This window comes from Aulostomus chinensis, chromosome 20, assembly GCF_037954235.1.
Source record: "Aulostomus chinensis isolate RoL2024-O1b breed Wild chromosome 20, RoL_Achi_v1.0, whole genome shotgun sequence".
Classification (NCBI taxonomy): Eukaryota; Metazoa; Chordata; class Actinopteri; order Syngnathiformes; family Aulostomidae; genus Aulostomus; species Aulostomus chinensis.
This window is the reverse complement of record NC_141339.1, coordinates 22,512,398-22,536,210: the sequence shown is the minus strand read 5'-3', so window position 1 is coordinate 22,536,210 and position 23,813 is coordinate 22,512,398. Positions and strand designations below refer to the sequence as shown.

At 47.4% G+C, this 23,813-nt stretch overlaps 1 protein-coding gene across 6 annotated transcripts in view; it reads right to left on the bottom strand.

Annotated features, from left to right (window-relative positions):
- Window positions 1-15,525: 15,525 nt before the first annotated feature.
- tbc1d32 (TBC1 domain family, member 32) overlaps window positions 15,526-23,813 on the bottom strand; it is a 63,973-nt gene continuing 55,685 nt past the window's right edge. For 3 of the 6 annotated variants that reach the window (XM_086190500.1, XM_086190504.1, XM_086190501.1), the window contains exon 34: window positions 18,748-20,401. In XM_086190500.1, coding sequence (XP_086046626.1) covers window positions 20,282-20,401 — 120 coding nt within the window. In that variant the 3' untranslated portion in view covers window positions 18,748-20,281. Of the gene's footprint in view, window positions 18,724-18,747; window positions 20,402-23,813 lie in introns of those variants that run through there. The other 3 variants (XR_015110755.1, XR_015110754.1, XM_086190503.1) reach the window with 3 other exon arrangements.

Below are 23,813 nucleotides of genomic sequence, written 5' to 3'. Positions count from 1 at the left end.
AAAAACAGTTGCAACACTGACTTCAGCGAGCACATTTGACCTCCGCTCTTTGCGACACAACCACCAGCAAACCGTGTCTTTGTTTTTTTTAAATGTCCTTTTGTGCCGCGTGGAACTAAACTGAACCTAGCAGGACATCAACCGAAGACGCCAGTTTCGATTTCGGACTCAACGTTTGCGAAAACACCCCGGAACTTCTGATTTTGTCGTCAGGGATACGATTAAAAGTAACAATCAAGTGACTAAATGTGACTTAAATATGCATTTTAGACTAAAACTAAAACTAAACAGCAGCCCAAAGAACCTGGAGGCACAGATGAGCTCTCGAGTGGGCAGCCGCCATCCACTCACTTCGTTTCACTTGATTTTAGCCGTCCAAATCTTGCCCGACTAAAAAGAGGAGGAACTAAATATGAGAAAACTACAATTTAATACCAACATTGAACACTACAGCTGAGACTCGATCAACAAAACCAGCTGAACACACAATAAAACACACACCCCACGCTATTTATCCAACCAACACGTGTTGGTTTTCTGTTTGGTGTCAGAAATGTAAAATTCCTTTGGCTGCACGAAGTCTTCATCCTTGATTCCTGTGAGCCCTTCTTCATCGTTTGGCTTGTTTCTACTCATCCGAGTCTTCCTCTTCTTCTTCTTTGGCCGTGTGATGTGCGGCTGTGACAGCTCCAGGCCCATATCATTAATTAAAAGCCAGACTAATCTACGTCTCACTCTAAACTTTCAGCCTCTGCAGCTGCTACGTTCTCTCAACCAAACACACACACACACACACACACACACACACACACACACACACACACACACACACACAGACGCATGCACGGTCGCTCTTCCTCTTGCTGTCTAATTAATGCTGCCAAATTACTGGTTGTGTCCATATCTTGGAGTGCAAAATGAGGGGTTTTCTGCTTTGGAGCTGCTGTTGAATATTCAAGTATCTTGGTCTCAAAAGTGGGAGGAATACACACAAAACACGGCGCATAAATACTGCACCGCCAGTATGGAGATGCAGTTTATACTTCACAGGGAAATTTAACACCTTTGAGAACAGTTTTCATTCATTCTTGAAATCTTTTGGCGGATTTTTCTGTCACCGTGAATAGTTTTTCCTTTTTTTGACCCTCTGATCTCAGGTCATGTGATCGCTGGACTCATGTATCGTCATCTAACCGGCTTTTTAAAGCCACTTTTGAAATACAGATAATAACCCTACCCAGACTGTTCATCTGGAGCTCTTATTATTGTTAATATTATTATTGTTCATTATGCTTCATCATGTCACTGTGGGGTTTTTTTTCTTTTCATCATTTGAATCTAACTTTATTTCTTCTCTGGAACAAACATGATTCAAATCAAAGTACTTGTACTACAAGTGACTGGGGGCTGCTAACAGATTCAGACACTGCAGTAACGCACAAGTTAGTATAAGTTAACAAACAACGAAGCCATCGACGCTAAAATTCAAACAGTAAACTAATAAAAAGAGGAACAGAAGTCGTGAACAAAAAACAACACAGCGGACAAAGAGGGCACAGTTGTGATGTCCTACAAACGATGGACAGAATCAAAAAGTGTGATAATAAAAAGAATTGAGCGATGATCAGGAGAGAAATTAAAACAAATGACTAAATAACGGACAATGAGTGCAGCAATGCAGTCATAAACCTGATGGAAGAGCCAGTTTAAAGCCTCCATATTCCTGCTCCCCTCAGAACTGCTGGAGGCTTTTCCAGCACGCTGGAGCGCAGCGGCGGGAAGCTGCTTCAACCTTTGTTTTTGTCCAGAAGACAGAAACAGAAAAATGGAGAACACTGAGAGACTTTTCTTTGAAATGAATGAGCCCGTCTCTGCCGCTCACAGACACCTGAACGGTGTCAAAACACCACCAGTGCAGCACTGCTGCCTTGTGACGCTCCAGATTCCTGCAGAAGCGCCCGCCGCCACGCAGGGGTTTCATCTCTCATGACACGAGCGTTGGCGTGCACCTGAGTCACGTTTCAGACACACCTGAGAACGGCAGCGGCTCACTGTCATTCCTGGGCAGAGTCGGATGCTGCTCTCTTCATCTGAATGCTCTGTTCTCACGCGCTTCGCTGCTCTTGGCGCGTCCCCCACTTCAACGACTCCCGTCTACTTCCACTCCGGCTGCGCGTCCTCGTCAAGGGTCCCCGTATTTAGAGCCACCTCAAACCGAGGAGTGTTAAAACTCTCCAGTGTTGCGTCACATCGATGCCAAAGACTGTCGACGCTCAAGAGGGGAGAATCTTGGCGCCTCTCTGACAACAGCACTGACGCCATTTTGGACCACATGGAAGCAGCACAACAACTTCTACACAACGAGATGCTGTTGCTGTACTCTTGAATAGGATCAGCTGAAGGGGTCATTTTACCCACTGGACCCCTCACACACACACACACACGATGATCGATGGACAGACAGACAGACAGACAGACAGACAGATAGATAGATAGACAGATAGATAGCTAGACAGACAGATAGATAGATAGATTGATAGATAGATAGAAGGATAGACAGATAGATAGCTAGACAGACAGATAGATAGATGGAGAGATAGATAGAAGGACAGACAGACAGACCGATAGATAGATAGATAGATGATAGATAGATAGAAGGACAGACAGACAGACCGATAGATAGATAGATAGATGATAGATAGATAGAAGGATAGACAGATAGATAGCTAGACAGACAGATAGATAGATAGATAGACAGATAGATAGATAGATATAGATAGATAGAAGGATAGACAGATAGATAGATAGACAGACAGACAGACAGACAGATAGATAGATATGATTTGAAGTGTGGTCCCCATCAAGAAGGTTGTGGGTGGAGCCCCGGCTGCAGCACGGGGTCTCTCTGTGTGAGTCTGCATGTTCTCCCTGTTCCTGCTGGGTTCTCTCTGGTACTCCAGCTTCCTCCACAGTCCAAAGACATCAAGAGGGACCAGGTTAATCCAGACTCTAAATTGACCGTAGGCGTGGCTGGGAGAGCCAATGGTTGTCTGTCTCTATGTGTTGGCCCTGCCATGGACTGGTGACCTGTCCAGGGGGAAGGCTGCTGGGATAGGCTCCACCCCCACCACCCTGAACAGGAGAAGAGGGGGAACATGGAGGGAGGGATTTGAAGTGTTGTGTGTGTGGCAGGTGAAAGGCTCCTGTACTTCTCTATTTCAGTCAGGTTGGGCTGAACTTGATGAAAGCCTGCAGTGAATAATCAGAAAGTCATCATGGCTGCTGCTTTAATATCGAGATGATCCCCAGGCTTTTCTGCTTTAATTTGTTTTATTGGGTGGGCAGTGGGTGCTGCCTGGCAATCATCATCTCTTACCTCCGACAGAACAGCCTTGCTCTGTTTATCCAATTGATCTCTGTAGATGACCTGTATCGCCAGTGTGTGTGTGTGTGTGTGTGTGTGTGTGCCATCACACCTTAGTTGTGTTCCAGCAGAAAGCTCCTGTCCTCTCCTGCTAAGCCTCTGGCTGCATCGGTTGCTCAGCGTCTAGCCTGAGCTGGTAGCGGGGGGGGGGGGCATTCAGTGCCACTGTCCCTCAACACTCCACCTCCTCTTGACGAGTGAATCACAAACAAGTCACCTGACCCCCAAGTTCAGCAGGAACATGTTGATCATATGGGAACCAAAACCTGAGAGCTGCTGGTCCAGTCAGTTTTATGAGTATAGTACAGACTCAGGACCAGCTGTCCACTCTGACCTGTGTGTGTGTGTGTGTGTGTGTGTGTGGGGGGGGGGGGTTGGAGAACGGGGGACAGAGAAAAGACGGATCAGGGAAGGAGAGAGTGACAGAGAAGGAAAGAGAGGGACTGAGACAAAGAGAGAGAGGAGGACAGGAACAAGACAGACAGAGGGATGGAGGTCAGGGAGAGTCACAATGCTGATGTACATGTTAGTACAGTACTAATAGTACTAGTACTACTACTAGTACTGATGCCGAAGGGGGAAGCCCCCGTGATGTCAGCACACTCAACCTGAGGTTGTGAGTCACACGCTTCCATGTGTGTTGGAGTTGTGATCAGTAATTAAATCTGACATCACGAACCCTGACGCCGCCGCCATGCCGCGCCGCTGTGATGCAGCGCCGCTCTGATGCAGCGCCGCTCTGATGCAGCTTTGACCCTCACTCGTAAATGAAGGGTTTTTTTTTCAAATAATCAATCAGTGACATCACACGTGACCTTCTAAAGGGGCTCTGCCATGTTTTCCCTCAACAATCCACCATCGAAGGGCAACGCCAGCCCTGATGTTCTCCCCTGTGTGTGTGTGTGTGTGTGTGTGTGTGTGCGCGCGCGCTCCTGGTCTCCAGAGTGGTGACATTCAGAGGCGAGCTGAGCCGTGCCATGCCAAGCTAACACCCTGACATTGTCCTGACATTTTCCTCCTGCTGCTTCCTACCCACCCGTCTGCTGTGTGCGTGTGTGTGTGTGTGTGTGTGTGTGTGTGTGTGTCTCCCAGAATCACAGAAAAGGGTGCAGCAGTGTTCTATAATGGCTTTGGTCTGCAAAAGAAGCGTAGAGTTACTGACGTGTGTGTGTGTGTGTGTGTGTGTGTGTGAGACTTACCTAACCTGCTAATTCTCTATCGTTTTTAAAGGTTTTACATCATTTAGTGACTAACTTCCATTTCAAATATATTTAAAAATGTCATATTTCAGGCACCATATTCTTCCAAGAGAAAACGCCCGATGTACAAGAGAAGGACGACAGATGAAGTCACTCAGAACGGCGTTCGTGACGTCACGATGAATATTTCCTTGCAGCTTCTGAAGGCCGCACAGTGAACGCGAATGACTGAACATGGAAGTGGGAAGTTGATCCTGACAGACGTGGAATATTTAGATTGGGTAGCAAAGGAGAACACGCGTGAATCAGAACGCTAAACTACTGCTAAAGGCCCGGTGACGCCGTTTGTTACTGCCAACATCAAACTGATGTCAGGGGTATGAAGGAGGCCGGGACGCCGGATCAGCTCCGGTGAGAAGCCTGGAAACGCCAGACACGCCACGCCCGGTGCTTCCTCAACTTCATGTCTGCTGAATCGCAAAATTAATTGTTTTTCACTCACGTTTCACGGTCAGAGTCTTCCAGGTCAGGTGACCTTGTGACGCCATAACACTACCAGCTATTAGTACTGCTATAAGTAATACAATGAGTACTACACTTAAAAAATAAACACACATTTTTATCTGTCTTTTATACCTCAGACTTTATGATGAATAAAATAATAATGATTATCTAAGATATACTCCATGGTGTGGTGTTTTCCTTAATCCATATTTACAGATCAATAAACAAAGTCGCGCGCATTTATGATCGAATAATTCAGCTTCAAACATGCGGCGTGGCTCAGAGGTAGAGAGGTCGTCTGGCAACCAAAGGGTCGCTGGTTCCATCCCCACTTCCCCCGGCGAGCAAGATACTGAACCCCTAACTGCTCCTGATGGCTTTGTGATGGGTGAACCCCGCCTCTCACCCAGTGTCAGCTTGGATAGGCTCCACCCCCCACCACCCTTAACAGATAAGCGCTATAGAAAATGGATGGATTCAGACATCGTCTTTCACTCAAACTCACAGACACTTTATAAAGTGACATAAAAAAGAGAACACCGATGGCGTCGCCACTCATTTCTGAAATCAATATCAGCAGGATTGGCTCGTGTTTGGTGACCCGAGTCTTTGGTGTCTCTTGGAAATCTTCTTCCAGAGCACAGCTTGTTTTCCCTGAGTCGTCTCTGTCGCAGCAGCTGACTGTTATTGACTTTAGAGAAGCTGTGAGCTGTCATGGCCGACGCCGGGCTCCCGTTTCAGGCTGCGTCTCGCCCTCAGTGGACCGCCGTTCTTTGCAGAACCCTGCGTGACATGCCGACGTGACGCGGCGGATTAGGACGCCGAGGACGGGGAGAGGCACCCTAAGAAAAAAGCCTGAACACGCTGGGCAGCGAGGATCTGCAGACACATCTGGGGGAAGTTTACTGAGGGACTTTGGGATTTCAGGGATTACAGCAGGCCTTGAGATTAGCCTGTGTAGCCAAGACGACCACGGCTACTGGTGCCTCCGGTGAGAGCCGGACTCATTTATACAAGAGACACTTGGAAGTGAGTCGCTCCCGACTGAAATATGGATGCTGGCTGTCATCGCACACCGACGCGTTCATATTTGTAATTCATGTTAACTTACTTTATTCTCTTTGTTTTATCTGCTTGTATGCGCTGATTCCTTCTATTTTCGGATCCTCCGTTTACTTGCACGAATTTATTCACTAAAACTTTCAAATACACGGTTGACTCATTAAAAAAATCCCTCTTTTTCGGCTGTAACATCATATTTCATGATGTGTCAGCGCCGTTAAAGTCTGGTTGGGTTTAGAACAGAAAAATGCATTTGGTAAAGTTAGGAAAGCGGCGTTGGCTTCAACCTCCAGCCTCAGCTGGACCTCAGCAGGTTGAAGGGGTCTTCCTGTATTTGTCAGGACCAGCTGGAACTGCAGGTCCTGATCATGCAATAAACTCCAGGGTGAAGAAAAACAGACAAAAACGGAGCGAGTGACGAAGGCAGTTGACACGGCATCAGATCAAAGAGGTGGTCCGGGGTGTGCGACAGACGACCCAACGAATTCAAGACAGAGAAGCAAAGTAAGAAACAAACTCAACCAATGACAAGAACCAGGCCAGGGACCAGGAGGGCAGGAAGGAGCTGAGGGCGCAGGAGGCCCCAGGACCAAGGCTGAGGCTTCCTGTCAGTGTCTGCTGACCTGAAGCCCCTTAACGCATCACAAGGGGCTTCGTCCTGTTATCCATGCTTTTCCTTTGACGGTAACGGGTGTGGCGATTTTGGAGCCGCGTTCAGCCACTGGTGGGGGGACAGCCTGTCTCAGGAGGCTGCAGTTACGTCCAGCGGAGCTAAACACAAGCTAACGTTGTTCATAAAAACCCCACCAGAATCAAAGCATCAAACTGGGAAAAAACAAAGCCCATCTTGACCTGAATAATCATCAAGGGACCTGCATCCGTTCGTCTCGCCGTTTACATCGTTGCTGTTGTTCTCACGCTGGTTAACTCCCTTCTAACGCTACGTCTCCAAGGAGACAAATGCAGTTGAATCAGAATTGTGGGAGCGCTGAGTGTTCACCGCCCTCGCTGACCGCTGGCGGTCCGGCGACTGCTACTCATCTCTTTCTAATGCCAGAAACTCTCAGGGTAGAATAATTCATCCCTCGCCAGTGTGAGGACTCCATTATGCATGAGTACATTTATGGCTGCCGAAGGTGCTCAGCCTGCACCGGCTTCCCTCAAGATGTGGGCTTCAACTTCGCCGCGTCCTCGCCTGCGCACTGGCGTCTCTCGGCTCCCGCGCTGTTTCTACTTCACGGGCTGAGAGTTTGTTTCCTCTCTCGCTTTAACATGAAGGAAGACAGCCGAGGTCGTGCAGAGTTTCACGCCTGCGCTCTCGTCCAGCAGCGTTTAATGATAAGCGTAATAGAAAAAAACATCCTGAAGACATGAGATAATGGAAGCGGAGACAGCCTTTATACTGATATTCATTTAAAACAGTTCAGCTGGAAGTATTACTTTTATAGGTACTGCTACCTTGGCGTTCTTCTCAGAGTACTTTCTGCGAACTGTTGCTAAATAAAGTGATCCCGTGAGATGCGCGCCTACATGCTTCACAGCGCTGGGCATGTTTGAAGACGTTCCGCCCACCGTAACCACGGCAGCACGTCCTAAAGCCAGCCAGCAAGACGGAGCAAGGCAGTAGCTTTGTCACATGACCACGCGTCAGCAATCTCAGGAGCGCCGTAGTTTCCTGTTTCCAGTTTGCTTTCCTTCAGCAACTCCTCACAACGTGCATCTCTGGATCTTCTCCTGGCGGGTCTGCTGGGCCTGGGCCGAGGTCAGAAGGTCACGGGCTTTAATTGCCATGGTTGATCGTTGCTTGAGGTTTTAATTCTGGATGGTTTTACTTCAATAATTTCAAATTAAAATGCAAAAAAAAAAAAAAAAAAATCATTCTGAACTTTGTTGGTGTTCATTACAGAATGAATGTTTAATCTGCCTCAGCTGTTGGTTGCTCTTTCATAGTCTCTGTTTATCAAACTGCTCAAAATACTGCAAGGGTACACGAGAGTACCCTGTACTACCAGACTACCAGCTACTACTACTACCAGCTATGCTATTATATAACAGGGAGAAGCGGCAGGCGATTCTCCTCTAATCCTACAAAGAATTCATTGCATAGACGGATATGCGAACATGGGAAAGCTGACAGAGCGGCTCTGATGTCACGCTGAGGTTATGATGCTCTCGTCTTCCTCCATCCATCATCTCCACGGCAACTCTGACTTTATTCCCGTCAGCAGCCCGGGCGACTCAGCCCTCGCCTATCTGACCTTTATCAATGCAAAACAAAGAAACATGACATGAGAACAGCGCCGCGCTGACATATCGCCGCCAGTTTACACACACACGCACGCACACACACCAGCCTCCGGGCTAACAAACATGGGTGATGAAAGCAGTAACTGTCTGCTGGGGAAGATAAATATCCGCGCACGCGACAGAGCTCAGAGGTCAGAAAAGTGACCTGATGCCTCAGTGAGGATGTTCATGGCAGTCAGAGGTCACGGTGTCAACCTGTGTGTGTGTGTGTGTGTGTGTTCTTATCTGCTGACATACTGTAGAAATACACAATGAGTCCATCTTTCCTGACTCAACACTCAGGAGGACACGATATCTGCGTGGCCTCGATAGCAGCCAGAATCGATGCAGCGCAGACAAAAGACGCCGATGGCGACGGTTCCTGCCGATGGCGACGGTTCCTGCCAACTGCCTGATCAACATCTGTATGTTGATCATTTGACTGTTGTTTTTTTTAAATGTAATCAAACATGTGAAGGTACTCTTTTCCAAACATCTGCTGTTCTTTAGCCAACACATTCGCTCATCACTAGCTTGTACTTTTCTCCCTTTTCTATCCTCATTATTTTACTTCACTTACATGAAAGTCCTTCTAGGCAGGTCTCACCCCCCCCCCCCCACCCGCCTCCAGCAGCCATCTTGGTGTCCCCCTCCAGGCTGTACGACAGAATGCAATGGAACTGTCACAGGAGTTAAAACTTGGAAAGTTGGTCACTGTAAAAATGGCGGCACACTATGTTAACAGAATTAGCTTCCCTTTTTTTAATGTCTATCAACGATTTGGGATTTTCTCTGGTTAAAACAAATGCAAAAAAAAGAAAGAAAGAAAGAAGAAGTTTAAAGCACCGAGCGTATCCAGAGGATCTTGTTGTTCAATGCAGTTTAAAGTGCGTCTGTAATGTCTGGGGGAGTTTTTTCTACGCTTCAAGAATGAAATTACCTTCCTGGATATGCAGGTCATATGACCGTGATCCGGCGTATTTGCCAGTAAACCACGATAAAACAACAGCCGCGCTTGTTAATCCTCATCTATGAGTCCGTCCTCGGCGCGGCGGGAGACACAGATGAGGACGAGGGACGTCTCCTCACTGCTGCTCATTAGACGGCGGGACGCGAGCCAGACATGCGGTTGCCAAATCAAGCCCTTAATGGAGTTTTAGAGTGAAAGCAGCAACACATTAGCCGGTGAGACAATGACGGGCAGCACCAGGACGCCCAGATGGAGCAACAGATTGATGCAGTTATTGTCCTCTCACACGCCAAAACGCTGCACGCGCTTTTAAAACTCACTGATTGGATTTTACAACTCTGGACAGTCATCAGTTTCCTCAGCCGAGGCAGTAGAAGTGAGATTAAAATGCAGTTTACAAACTCGTCCATCAGGAGTGTGTGTATGTGTGTGTGTGTGTGTGTGTGTGTGTGTGTGTGTGTGTCGGACAGGCCGGCGCACAACAGTCAGATGGTCGTCTTACAGAAACTTGAGTCGAGTTCAACTTTGGAGTCAAAGTTTTTAGAATGGAATGAAGTACAAATATCAGTTTTAAAGCGTTAATAGACTCCTTACTGCCCTCCTGTGGCCAAGGACAGGACGCGTAGCAGCCCCAGACATTGCAGTCACATGACCGCAAGCTGTTCCGGCACATTTACAAGTGCCACAACTATTTATGGCTTCTTGTTAGTATTTATCACACACGGTGCTAATTTCTCGTTTTCCTTCGGGGTTTTAAATTCAAAGTGAGCCAAGTCTCGCGGAGTCGTTCGTTTGCCAGGCGGCCGCTCAAATGCGACAGTGGGTTGCTGTCGTCGGTTCAGCGCGGTTTCTGGATCGCCTCATTAGTGACGGTGTTGTGATTCGCAACTCCTCGGGCAGGAAGGACGTCTCAGTTGCTGGGTTTGAGTCACAGCCCTGTGTTGCGTTTTACATTATTTAATGGTTGTTCGCTTTAATATTTGTGAGTTTCTTTCCTCCATTTGTTTTTCTGCAGCCGTTTTCTTCTCCAGTCGTCCCCCCCCCCCCAATATTCCACAACATTCCGTGATGCAAGCACCTTCCTCAGCTTTACATTTTCTTAAGTTCTTCTGGCTCCCACATTTTTGTGGAACGTATCTGAGCTTGGATCAGCTGTGGCGAACTCTGACCCATTTTGTGGCGAAGGCGTGAAGCCAGGATGATGAACCCGGCGGTGGCGGCGGACCATGTAGAAGCTCTCCAAATAGAACACCTACTTGTCATGCATGATGTTCCTCAGCCGGGTTTAATTAATGGAGCTGTAGTCAGACGCTAATTGCGTTTGGATCCGCTCAGCATTTTTACTGAGTCTCTTTGAAAGCATCACCAGACCCTCAGCTGCAAACGGTTGTTACACTTTCTTAACAAAATGTCTCCTCGGGCTTCGACCGAGCACTAAACTCACAGTTTGTGGGTTCAACTCCGTGTTTCTTTGGGTGTAAAAATGTAAAAATGAATCAAAAATATAACTTAAACCTCAGCGTGCGCATTACATCCTGCTGCTTGTCCTCTCTTTACCTTTCCATTCCCTCCGTCCGCTGGGCCGAGGCGCCGGCTGCAGACGCCACGGATGATCGCAGCGCTGCTGCTGCCAGCAAAAAGTGCTGAGTCTTTTCAGGTTTTTCTTGTCCTTACAAGATTAAAAAAAAAAAAAAGTTACATGAAAAATATTTCAGTTTCAAACCGTTCAAATGATCAAGCACACGGGAAGCTAATTATTAGCATGATTACGTTGCCTCCAAAGCCGACGTCAAGTCACGACAGACACAAAGTCCCGTCTGTTTCAGTGGCACGAACATGCAGAACTTGCGGGGGCAAACAAAACGTTTCCACCGAATGTTGAAAATGATTCAACTCCGAGAGAGGAACTAGTTTGGGGGGTCGAAGGCCACTGGAGGACGGCCCTGTTCCGCGAGACATCAGAGGATGAGACTTGGTGTTGTGTCTGCACACAGGTTACCTTGGTTACCTCCCCCGTCCTCCACCCTCCACGGTGCTAAGCTAACTAGCGTGAGTCTCAGCTCCCCGATGCAGCGCAGGGGAGAGAAGAGCCTCCGTCATTTTTTTACTCCGGAGACGATGGACAGCAAAAGTATTTCTACAAATTGTTTTTCTTTACCTCGTATTTCGTTATTCTTCACTTCTCCCCCTCAGCTTTCTCAGCTGTCTCTGACTTATCACTAAATTGTTGTGGGAGCCCCAAATCAGTTGGCCATTGAAAACAACTCCAACTTTTCTCCCCCATAATTCCCCGCTTGAGAACGTCGTGGTGTGCAGCCTCAGCTCCGTCTCGGGCTCCTCAGCCCACTGGGCCTCCTACAAATAAGCAGGGAATCATTCTGCTGTGCACGGAATTCTTTTTTTTCCCTCCCTCTGATTGTCACTCAACTCTGCCGGCACTGCCAAATTGTGTAGGAAACTTTATTTTGGGGGATTTATTTTTTCAATCATTTTTATATTAAAACCACGAGTCGTCTCTTGTCCTCATCCAGGTTTATACTCCAAATATTCCTCACATACACACACGAGCATCTCAAGTAGAGCAGCAAAGTGACGGCTGAAAAAAAGTACTGCAGCCTTCTTTTTTTTGGGGGGTGTATTTATACTGCTTTCAGCTCCAACATGAGTCCAGCTGACGTGACTGGCTGATCCACGGCTACACACCCACTTTCCTGCCTGGTTTCTCTGGGCCACATCAATGAGGACGAGATCGATTACAAATGATATTAAAAAAAAACAACAAAAAACTCATGAAGCGCGTCGTCGTAGTAAAAGTTACACACGACTAAAGGTGCGTTTCAACCACAAGTACTTTAGTAGTAGAGTAGAACTTTTAGCTCCTGCTACTGAACTTCTCAAGCGACTAAAAGGTTCCTGTGGTTCATTGTTGTTTGTGTTCCCATGGTGACCTGAGGCTACTGCTAACGTTAGCGTCCCCCCCCCCCCCGCTGCTAAAAACAGACTTGAAGCGCAATTAAAAAAAAAAACAACTTGTTTCCTGCAGGCTAAAGGCAGCAGGTTAAATAAAATGCTGGGTTTTCAACCAATCAGAAATGTCTGGTGCTGCTGGCCCTGCCCCCAAAAGTTCCTGAACCTGTGGGAAGTACCAACCCCCAGGGATCAGAAAGAGCTTCAGGGAGACGTCCCACTGTCAGCGGACGTTTTATCTGAGCAGCAGCAGCAGCAGCGTTGCTTCCAACTTGTGTAGCAACTTGTGACAATTTAACATTTTGATTTGAAAATCGTGCAAAGCCAACGCCCGGCGATACGCCAGTGCTGGGATGCCGTCCGGCCTCATGAGGCGTGGCTCCTGGTTGAGGTTGTGGGTGAAAATGAATACAACCACTTCAGAGTGAAACTAAACTGCCGACACATTCGTTTGAGTAGAAATGTCTCGACCGACCTGGGAAAATTTAAAGGCCAATTTTCTTGGTAAAATGGAGAGTTTTTCCACAATGAGACGGCCCCTCATTTGCTGCCAGGACGCGACTCCATGTAACAGCAGAATATGCATATTACTGGACTTTGGGGGATTAGGAAGCCAACTCTTGATTCTGCCTCACAAATCCGAGGAAAGTCTGCATTGAAGGGGGGAGGTCGGAGTGAGGCTTTGTGTCTTTGCAATGAGAGGCATGAATGGGAATTATGATTCTCAGTGCAGTCTCTGGTAGCAGGCAGCCGGGGCTGAGCGGAGCGTCGAGACCGTAACACGCATGCCAAACAAGACCAGAGCACACCTTAAATTAAACAGAGGCCCAGTAGAGCTCTGAGAAACCAAACCAGAAGTTTCCATCGTCATTCACTGCAGTTTTGGACTCAATAAATGATTTTATGTTCTGATTAAAATCAAGATGAGGAACGATGTACAAAACCATGGAAGAATCAAGAAAAACCGGCACACATTATTCCAGTTTTTGAAACTGTGACTAATATTCCGATGAAAAAATGTTTTCCACTCATACTCCTGTTTAGTGCAGCCATCCTTGCTGTGAGCCTTAGCCTAGCTCATCACCAGCCGAGCCAGTAACTGGCCTAGCGAGTGACTAGCCGGGCCAGTAACTAGCCTTATTAGTGACTAGCCTAGCTAATGAGCCAGTAACTAGTCTGGTTAGTGATTAGCCTGGCTAGTCTAGCGTTTGCTCACTTGATTATGACAGGTTTCATCATTAATGAGACTTGGAATATATTTCAGGAAGTCCGACGAGTGTTATAATGCTGGTTAGCAAGCTACACGGTAGCACTGAAGGGACACAACACCCAAAATGCTCTTTTTCCCTTTCAAGTACTCATAAGATGTCTTGAGCTCACAATAATGTTTTTTGTGGCTTGTTTGTTGTATTTTTAGCCAGCCACGTATATCTAGCGTGAAGCTAAATGGAGAGAGCTTGAAAAAGCTAAAATATTGGTTAGCAAGTTTGTCCAACTGAATGCGCCGGCTGGTTAGCGCTAGTTCACGGTAGCACTGAACCAGAATGGTTGGTGTTTGTTTTTAGCGCCATTCAAAGTAGTTTTGGATTTCTGAGTTTAATGCTGGCTGAAGAATATGTGGATTACACCAGATGATGTGCCTCAGAGTTTCTTCACAAACATTTTTTGTAGGGTTTCGCCATCATTCGCCGTCATTCTCCATTAGCATCAAACCAAACATGCACGGCCTACTATTTCTGCGTCCCGGAGGCACACAGACGTAATGCAGGAGGGGAAAAAAAATGTTGAACACAAGACATCTGTGAGTACTCGAAAGAGTAAATACACTTTTTGATAGAAGTATCACTTTAAGCTTTAAACAAGCACATTCATTTGGGGCATGGAACAGACCAGCAGACTATCTGATTGTAAACAGGCCAACAGACTCAAGAACTCAAACTGCTGTAGAAGCCCTGACTGGAGCTGCAAGCTGTGAACGTGTCGTAGCCTCTACGTGTCCAGCTTCAAGGCCAAGTTGTACCAGACTACCACGCATCTGGGTTGGGAAATGCACAAGTCAGGAAAGGACAGAATTCCAAAAGTCTTCCCGGGTTATGCTGTTTATCAAACTAAATCAAATTCAGCATACAGGCTGAATATATTATTAATACTTTCCTGATATTAGTGTGCATGTAAACGAAGTCAGTGACCTTTTCCACGTGTGCACACCTTGTTTAACAGTGTATATCACCGAGTTCCAACTCCCTCAATTGATTTACATGCACACAATGAACAATACCCTCCGTTGTGGAAAATATTGACCCGAGCAAATGAATATGCTAATAGAGGATTCCCCGAAGCACCGAGCTGCTCCCGTACTGCAGCACGAGCATACACAATGATACAAATATGACATCTTAGCCCACGAAAACAGGGCTGCTGCAGGGAATCTGCAAACAAGAGCATTACAGGGGCTTGAGAGAGGAGCGTCGACAACGGGAGCCAAAACTAAGCCGGGATGTGACGATGACAGGAGTCCGATTTTAAGAAGCTGAAACAGGAAAAGAAAAGGAAAGAAAAAAAAAAACTACACAAGAAAGTAGGAAAATCCTGCAGTAAATGCTGAAGATTAAAATCAGCAAAGAAAGACAAAACTTGATAGGAACCAGTGACACTTACAAATGAGTTCAGGACGAGCATCTGCAAGATAAGAGCCAATAAAGATAATAGGACAGGCTCAGTAAAAGAGCGGTTCTCTCACGTCTCCAGGCTGCGAGCATGTGTCCTCGCAGCAGACTAATCAGACTAATTAGCACCAATTATCTGCTTTAGATTGCTTGCTGTCAGTTTGAAGAGTCTAATAATCAAGATCAGCTGCACAACAGAGCATTGTACTGTAAAGGTTGCCGTCATCTCGACTCCGTTTTCCCCTCCCGAGGTCGAGTCGGCCTCCGTTAATGAGGTTTTCACGTCTAATTGAAATAAACAGCCTATTAAGACTCGATTAATGACCCGGTTCGTACTGTAAAATAAACATGCAAACCAAACAGTTGAGAACAGTCACAACCAGAAGGTGAAAAAGGACAGACAGGTGATTTATTTCTATTCATTATTTAATAGGAAGTATGACGACTGCACCGCCCGACACCGACAGCTCGACCTTCGAGCACCAGATCTTTTTCTTTGTGTCCCAGTTGACGTTGGTGACAAGTTTGGAGAAGTTCCCTCGCAGCTTTCCTGATGCAGCGTCAACAAGATGTGTGAACCGACGAGCAGGCCAGCAAACCACAAACAAATTAATAAAGCATGTATTTTGTGGATTTTTAATATTTTATTGCTCAAGTTTGCGGTCTCAAATGCACACTGCAAAGTTTGATGTTTTTCTACCGTGCCAGGTGTCACTCGGCGTCCCCGTTTTCCTGGAATACTTAAAATCCCGGTTCCTAACGGAACACCATCTGCACCGTTTCAAATTCCTCACAGAGAGAAGCTACTCACCAGCACCCCAATTACTCCTTCTTGTTCTCCTCAATCCTCCACTGTTTCACGTCTTGAGCGTTTGATGGGTATTTCACCGTCCAGCGATCAGCTCCTCCTCCGGATTCAGCAGAGCTCACCTCCATCCCGGAGGAGCTGCTTTTACCGTGTTAATTCTCTAAAACCGGGCCTGGAGCCGCAGAGGAAACTGCACTGAGGAGAGTTCATCAAAAACTGAGGGGGAGTGTAATTCAGTTCAACCCCGACACTCGCGAAAGCATGGGCGGGTACACACTTGAACTTTTGTTTTTCATCAAAACAGGAAAGCGATACATTGCTCTCTTTTAGCGCGGGTTCATGAGAGGTTCACGCCGTCCTCTTAAAAACAAGAAGGCAACCTCATTAAAGATGAGGTCACATGAACTGAGGGATAAATTATTCCCTCTGAATCATCTGTCACCATCACAGCACTGGAGGCGAGAATCTCAGGGTTCTAATAGGTTCTCATTCTCGGTGGAAGAACTTGATTAGTATTTGCAATTCATTTTTCCGAGGATAAATGAGGGAAATGTCAGAGATTCAAAGCGTTCGCGTGTCTTTGTGCATGACACTGCGTTGTGGAATGAAAGCCGAGTCAAACCCTGGCGACAGCCTGGAGAGTGCAGGAGGAGGAGGTTGACTTCAGTGCAGGTCAATCGCCGGCTCTCCTCCTCTCTCCCCTGCTGTGTTTCTGTAATATCCAGCTACTCGTCGGGCTCTCAGTATTTGCTGATTCTGGTGCTGCACCGTCCACGTGATCCAAACGTGTGTGCACATCTGCGATGCAGTGACACACCATCGCGGGCCGACCCTGAAGTTATTATCACCTCGGGTCTCTGAACGCAGACGTGATTGTCGCAGGAAACGTTCCCTGATGTTCATGAGACTCGCACGCTGGGTTCAGCGAGGTGAACGCCGCGCGGTGTTGCGAAGCGTGAATTGGAGTTGTTGGAAACTCGATGGAGGACTTCAGCAAATGTCACATAAAATTTGCGCGCGCGCGGCTCTGACCGATGAAGCTTGGGTGAGCCGCAGACTTCATTTCAGGCATTTTAACAACAACAAAAAAGAAGCTCTGACTTCAGAGGAGGGAAGCGGATGGACGGCGACGCGAATGTGTCGTTCTTGGTTTCGGGACTCGTTCCTGCGCCGCTCTGTAACAAAAACGTCGGTTAAATCTCTACATGCGTGATTCACTGACGGCGGCACTAAAGCCATCACAACACCTTCAATCGTCCCTTTGCACAGTCAGATCAGGCTTTTTACTCACTTCTTAAGTGTCTGTTGGACTAAAGTACAACGCACTGACCTTGCAGAGCCGTTTATTATCTGAGTCCAAATGCAGCAGTGAGGATTTTGGTCACCGAGTTGAGCTGTGAATCGTCGTCATCACCGACTGAATCGGCCAATAAGCGAGTTCAAACTCCACAAGAGGAAAACTCAAAGCCACTGCAAGTTTCTGCTCCTGAAGATTTTTGTGAAGAACTCCCCACTTTACTTTGCTCACTTCTCTTTGGTGAATCCCTCCATCTACAATGTCACATCCCTCCCTGATAAACTTCGTGTTTTCTCTTATAAAAAAAGGTCATCTGTCCCCCAGCCTGCTGCTGCACCGCCAGGTCCTCTTCTGAGTGTGAACAAAAGAAGGGGGTCAGAGGTCGCCTCTCTCCACAGAAGTTTGTGGAGTTTGGTTCATGAACTATGAAGGAGGCTGATTCGAGCCACGAGTGCCATCCATCCAGCGCGAGGAACATCCTTTCTCTCAGCAAAGTCGACTTCTCTCAGTGTCCTGGAGAGAAAGATCCTTTGCAACTTTGACAGATTGCAGCGCCGCGCTGTTTCTCCCCACTGAATCAATCTTTCGCTCTCCTACGCTCGGCGGCGCGGCGCGGCGCGTCCGCGCGGATTCAGCCGATGAAAACGCGGTGCGGCGCTGACAGTCACGTCTAATATGGGCCGCGTCAGAGTTGCGCCACTGACACACAGATTGATGCTCTTTCTTCTTCTAACAGCAACTGTGGAAAAAAGAGCAAACACTGAGATCTGCTAACTGCTGGACTCAAACTGGCGAGAGGGTTGGCGGAAGGAGAGTCGTCGGAACGGGAAGAGATGCACGTAGGTAGCCGCCACTTCATTACTCAGTCTGACCAGGCTCCCGCTGCAGCAGCCTCCCTCATCAGTATTCCTGACTGGGTGCAGCGTTTGACACCGTGCTTGAGTGGTACTGGTCAGCTAGCATGAAGCGAGCGGAGAGGAAGTCGAATAAATGAGCTGCCGACGTCTCACTGGACCTCACTTGCGTTCGGGCCAGGGGCCGACCTCAACACGAGTTGCCCACGCAGGGCGCTCGCTCCACCAAGCTAGCGAGGGATGCAGCTGCGTAGAATCAGGCTTTTTTTTTTTTTAATTTCACCAAAACTGCGGTTCAAAAGTGTCGAGCTGTAACCAGTGAACAGTCGCTCTCCGTCAGAGACTAGGAACACAAATCTGTCTCACTGCTTTACTGATCTTGTATGAACCTTTAAGAAACGTACGGAGGCTCGTTGTTGCTGTGTTTTCGGAGCAGTTATTCCTGGGAAAACTGCTTCCATGGCAACATCACTTCCATCGGGTAACTTCACCGCCGTGGCGCCGCCCACTGTTGCACTGTTGACTCTTTCATCCTGAGCGTGTCACCACATTTGAAGGGCACCGATTGGCCTCAGGGATTCAGAGGGCTGGACCCAGGCCCACCCAGCACAACTCCACCATTTCTGAAGGATCCCGTTAGCATCGAGCACCTAGCTTGATGGTTGCGATGTGCTGCTGCCATGTGGCTGGGAAAAAAAACAACTGATTAATGCAGCTTCAGTTTCAGGTTCAACTCAAAGCAACCAAATAATTTAACACTCCCAGAGGTAAAAGGTTGATTGAAGCCCGTTTGATGGTCTCCACCTCTGTTCTGCCGCCACATTCCCCTGCTAAACGCCGTAGTCGTGGGAAAGAGACGGATGGATGTGATGAGCTCATTTATTATTCAGGCCTCTGTGTTTCTGATAAGGGACATCAGGACAGCAGTGCAGGGAGCCAGAGAAAATGCTGTGGGTACTAATGAGGGTTTATCACAACGATACAAGCTCCTTGCTCATGCATCTTTCATACAAAGACCTGCACGAGTACACAAACACGAGAGGCGGCGTGATGCATTCTTGCGTGCGCTTGCATTAATGATGCGTGCAGCAGTTATGAGACAGTGAGACCCTGCAGACCGGCGGAGGATCTGATACTTGAGAGGCCCACAGCAGCAGAGTACTGAAAAGGTGCTCAGCTTGCCTGGAAAATCACTTTTTAATCACACAAAGTGTCACATTTCAAGTTACATAATAATCCAGTCACAGCAGCTTAACTCCAGCTTCTCGGCCAACACGTGCGCGAGATTTCAGAAAGTCAAGTATTCACATCAGAGGAAGATTATTCGAATATTTGAACATGAACATGAACAACTTCCGCATCACATATTAAGATCATGGACACTAATGAGTGCTGCAGGGATGGCGTACGGATGTATGCATGTTAGCATCGTCTCCGTGGTTCCCTCGACCAAAAGCCCAGGAGATTTTTTTCACTGAGTCTTAGGATCATTACAGAAAATACGATGTGCGGCACACAGGAAGATCATCCTCACCAATGAACCCCATTTCATGACTCTTAGGCATAAATGCAGCCTTTCGAAGTTCAAGCTAACGTTGCGCTTTGAACGACTGCGTCGCTTCAACATCAGACATTCGTCCCCTTGTTTTTTCACCTGTCAGCAACCGCCGTGTAGGCGTCACGATTCAACCTCTCACGTAGCCTGCTGTCAAGAACATCTGACAGCCCCTTCGACTTTGAGACCAGGGAACCACACATTGAACCACTTTCTCCACTCTGGCTTTATCATTCCTGCAACATTCACAGTAAAACTTCTTTTTCTGTCAAACAACATGTTAGGGACTGTTTTCAGCAGCGGATGAATACGCATTTGGTGCGCTCCAGCCGAACTACGGGACCAGTGTGGAAGGATGCGAGGGAAAATCTCACCTGCAGCTAAACTGAGGCTCTGTAACGTTCCGGTGGTTGGGAGACAAACCTGGAGACTGACCAGATGACACCTTGCTTGATCCTGGGATGTCGCGATCACATGACACCAGCTGCCTGGACGGGTGACCGGGCGGATCCATTCAAGGGCCGTTCCCACCTGCTGGATACCAGCTCAGTGAGTTGGAGGAGGAATGTTAATAAATGGTACCCATTCAGAGAAGAACAAGATCCCGGTAGATTTAACTCCGATGAAGTTACAGCAATAGAAACTGTCCTTGCTGAGAGAAGTAGAACACAGAACAGTTCAGTACGTTCTCATGCTGCAGGGTTACGGATGCTTCTCATGTCAGTGAGGACAATGTTCCGGTAGCTCTTCTCCAGAACCTCCATGAACGCCAGATAGCTGCTGAACCTGAAGCCCCGGATCGGTTCCTCCTGCAGGAGAACATGAAACATTTAGAGGATTTCGAGTCCAGTTCTACGTGGATCAGGTCATTTGATTGGGGTGCTGTCACTGTCCCGGTAGACAAGAACCTTTAGGTACGTTAGCGAAAGACCTCCAGCCGGACTTCCATTCACGTTTAAGCCCAGCTTCAGTCGGACTGCCGCAGTAAATCGACTTTTTCTGAGCTCATGGAAACCCTCTGACTGCTCAAGTCCGATGATTCTTTGGCTTTTTAACATGTTCTCCAACAATAACCCTGAGTTACAACCCGGCGGAACCCAGTTAGAACAGTGCAGGTCGGTACCAGGCAGTCCGAATGAGCCATGTAGGAAATGTAAGGTAAACATTTTCGCCTCCGTTTCAGCAGAACGTGATTTCTGTCTCTTGCACCTGAGAGAGAGGGAGGGATCTGTCAAATACGACGGTAATCCAAAGGGAACGGGTCACGAAGGCCGTGAGCAGCAGCTGGTGGTCAAGTACTTCGTCAGAGCTGCTGTTCTTTACGCTGGAATAGAAACTACAGCATCCCTGCCTTGCTTTTCCTCCTGCTGCTTCTGGAATGATTTTTTTTTTTTTTGGTTTTACATTTCAGGTGCCGGCGGTGCTCGGGTTCAGGTACTTGGCAGGCAGTAGAAACAATGATCAGACCCGGATAAAGAGGATTGGTTGAGTTTGTTGTGACACACACCTGCGACGCTGTGTTTTGCACGGTGGGACAGTCGAATTAGCTTCATGCGTCACATCGTTTTGTTCCATTTTGTTTAAAAAAATTAAAAAAAAAATCTCGTGAAATGTAATTTCGCTGCCCTGAGGTGGCGTCTCCCTCTCTTTTCATTTTCTTTCCTGCTTTTGTCACGTTTCCTGTCAAATGGTTAGTTGGTTCGTGGTTTCGCACGCCTCGCACGAGTCTAGTGCCTCGATGCGAGTTCCCGCATGATTATGGCAAATTGCCCGGTGTACTCATCCAATTTGAGATCAGCGGCGCTCCAGTGTACTCAGGTGGACTCGAGCAGACTTGGCATGAATCCCACGTAGGATTTTCTGATTTCTCTCTTAGTGCCTTGTGAAATAAGAACAAATAGAGAAAAAAAGGAAAACATCCATGCGTGGGGGGCGGAGTTCTGGATCTGTGTGTCCTTCTCTATGTACGACTGTAACTTAGAGGAGCAAAGTGCAGGAAAAGAAACCGATTAAAAGTAAACGGAGCCATTGGTTTTTATTATTTAAAGAGAGTGTGACTACGGAGGGGTGATCATTCAGAGGGGAGGAAGCACCGTCAGGAAGTAATGAGCTTTCACTCTGACGGAGATGATTGTTCTCGGCAGGAAGACATTAGCACACAAAACCCACTTTATATGAGAAAACGCTTCTGTGCTCGTATGAATTAGAAGTCTTAATCCAGACTAATATCACTCACTGGTGTTTGATCTGGATCTCCTTTAGCCCAGCAGCTCATCCTCCTACAGCCCACACACATGAATAATTGAACACATCGTCCTCACACGCACTGACACATTCTGAACATTCTATTTACGCTCCACACACACACACACACACACACACACACACACACACACACACACACACACACACACACACACACACACACACTCATCTATATATGTTCACAAATGCTACAAACACTCTACAGGCTTTCTGACAGCACAATTAACCCGTTTGATAAAAGCTGCATTTAAACTGCAGCAACACTTGGACTTGAGCTGAACACCAACAGCGGCTGCGCTGCCGTCAGCCGCCAGGCTCCATTAGCATCGAGCTACAACGTTTGTGTCTGGCTCTTCCTGCACTTTGGAGTCCCAAAGAAGTGAAGCAGGATGGACATAAACTGGATCAAACACCGACTTGGGAGTACCTGAAAGGCAAGTGAGTGAGTGAAGTCTAACTTTAAAGGTTTTTAGTGCTTTCAATAGAACGTGTTTATGAAATGTTGATGAAGTTGACTAATTATCGATAGCAGCTACAGTGGGAATGTGTGGGTTTGGCTGTCCTGGTGAAGCGCGTTGATGCAGCAGGTACCAAAAATCTTCCACTGTTTGCAGAAGCCGGACTGTCAGAGTCTCCACTTCTGCGGCGTGATATTAATCCCACAGAATCCTCATATTCAAGTTTATTTGGCCTGTTTATACATTACATCGGGAAACGGCTGCTGACACAGTTAAATCCAAGCAGGAGAGGAGAGATAAGCAGTGGGAATCATCGGGGAGAGTATTTTCAGTCTGTTATTTTTCTGTGGGAGAATTAAGCAGGGTGGGGAAAAAAGACAGGACGGCGCAAAGACACGACGGCGCAGGAATTATAGTCTGACGCAAGTTCACACACACAGCAGCGACTGCTCCGACTGAACAAGTGACAGCAGCCTCACAATATTTGAACCGCTGGCACTTAGGAGATCATTAGGTAAGCTAATTCATTCATTCATTACTATGTGCTTCCACTGTTTCCTGAGCTTGTCCTCACATGACAAATGAGTGGTATTAATTAGAGCTGTGGTTTAATTAGTGTGTTAAAACATTCTGGTTATCAACTCCTAATAGCAGTTTGACTCAGTTTATCAGTGTAAAGTGATAGCAGGAACTTGTTGAGCCAAGGACATTCTAGCAGATGTGTTGATTCCTGGCTGGATGTGTGACGGACCGGCATCATAAATGTGAGGGTCGGCGAGCGCCTGGTGTCAACGGTCGAGTGTTCCAGCGTCTCATTGGCCCTCGAAATGAAGCCGCACACTGTTTTTACTGACATCATCAGGGGGCAGAACCGTTTCCTCGTGCATTCTCACCTGTCAGCTGCTTGTTGTTTTGTTTTTTAGCATTTTAGCGCTTTTGTGATGATTCCAGACTGAGGTTTCGCTACACAGTGTAAACATCCTGCAGCTCGGACGGCGGCCGGATGTCAAGCGAACACACAAGTTGAGCTCAGTGGTGAAGCGCATCCTGAAGACAGAGCCATGTTTGCAGCTGAGTTCTAGCTATCGTTAGCCACATTAAGATGTAGCCACCGGCTACATTTCTGCTCCACTGAGCTCGGGGGTCACACCTGCCCCCCCCCGTGTGTGTTGACAACAAAACCGAAGCTTTGTTTTGGGTTTGTGTTTCCACGCACCAGCGACAGACGCAGCATAACCTTGTCTCTTTGTCTCACTGCCTCACAGCCGTTCAGCTCCAGACTGACTCAACAATTGTAACCCGTCATTTGCCTTTTGAAACTTTAATGTTGATGAAATATAGATATACCCCTTGTGAGGCTGGATTGGGGTGGGCGGTGGGAGGCATATGTGTGTGAGCGTGTGTGTGTGTGTGTGTGTGTGTGTGTGTGTGTGTGTGTGTGTGTATGAAACCCCTAAATATCACATCTGTCTGAGCAACATTCGTCTTTCTCATCATT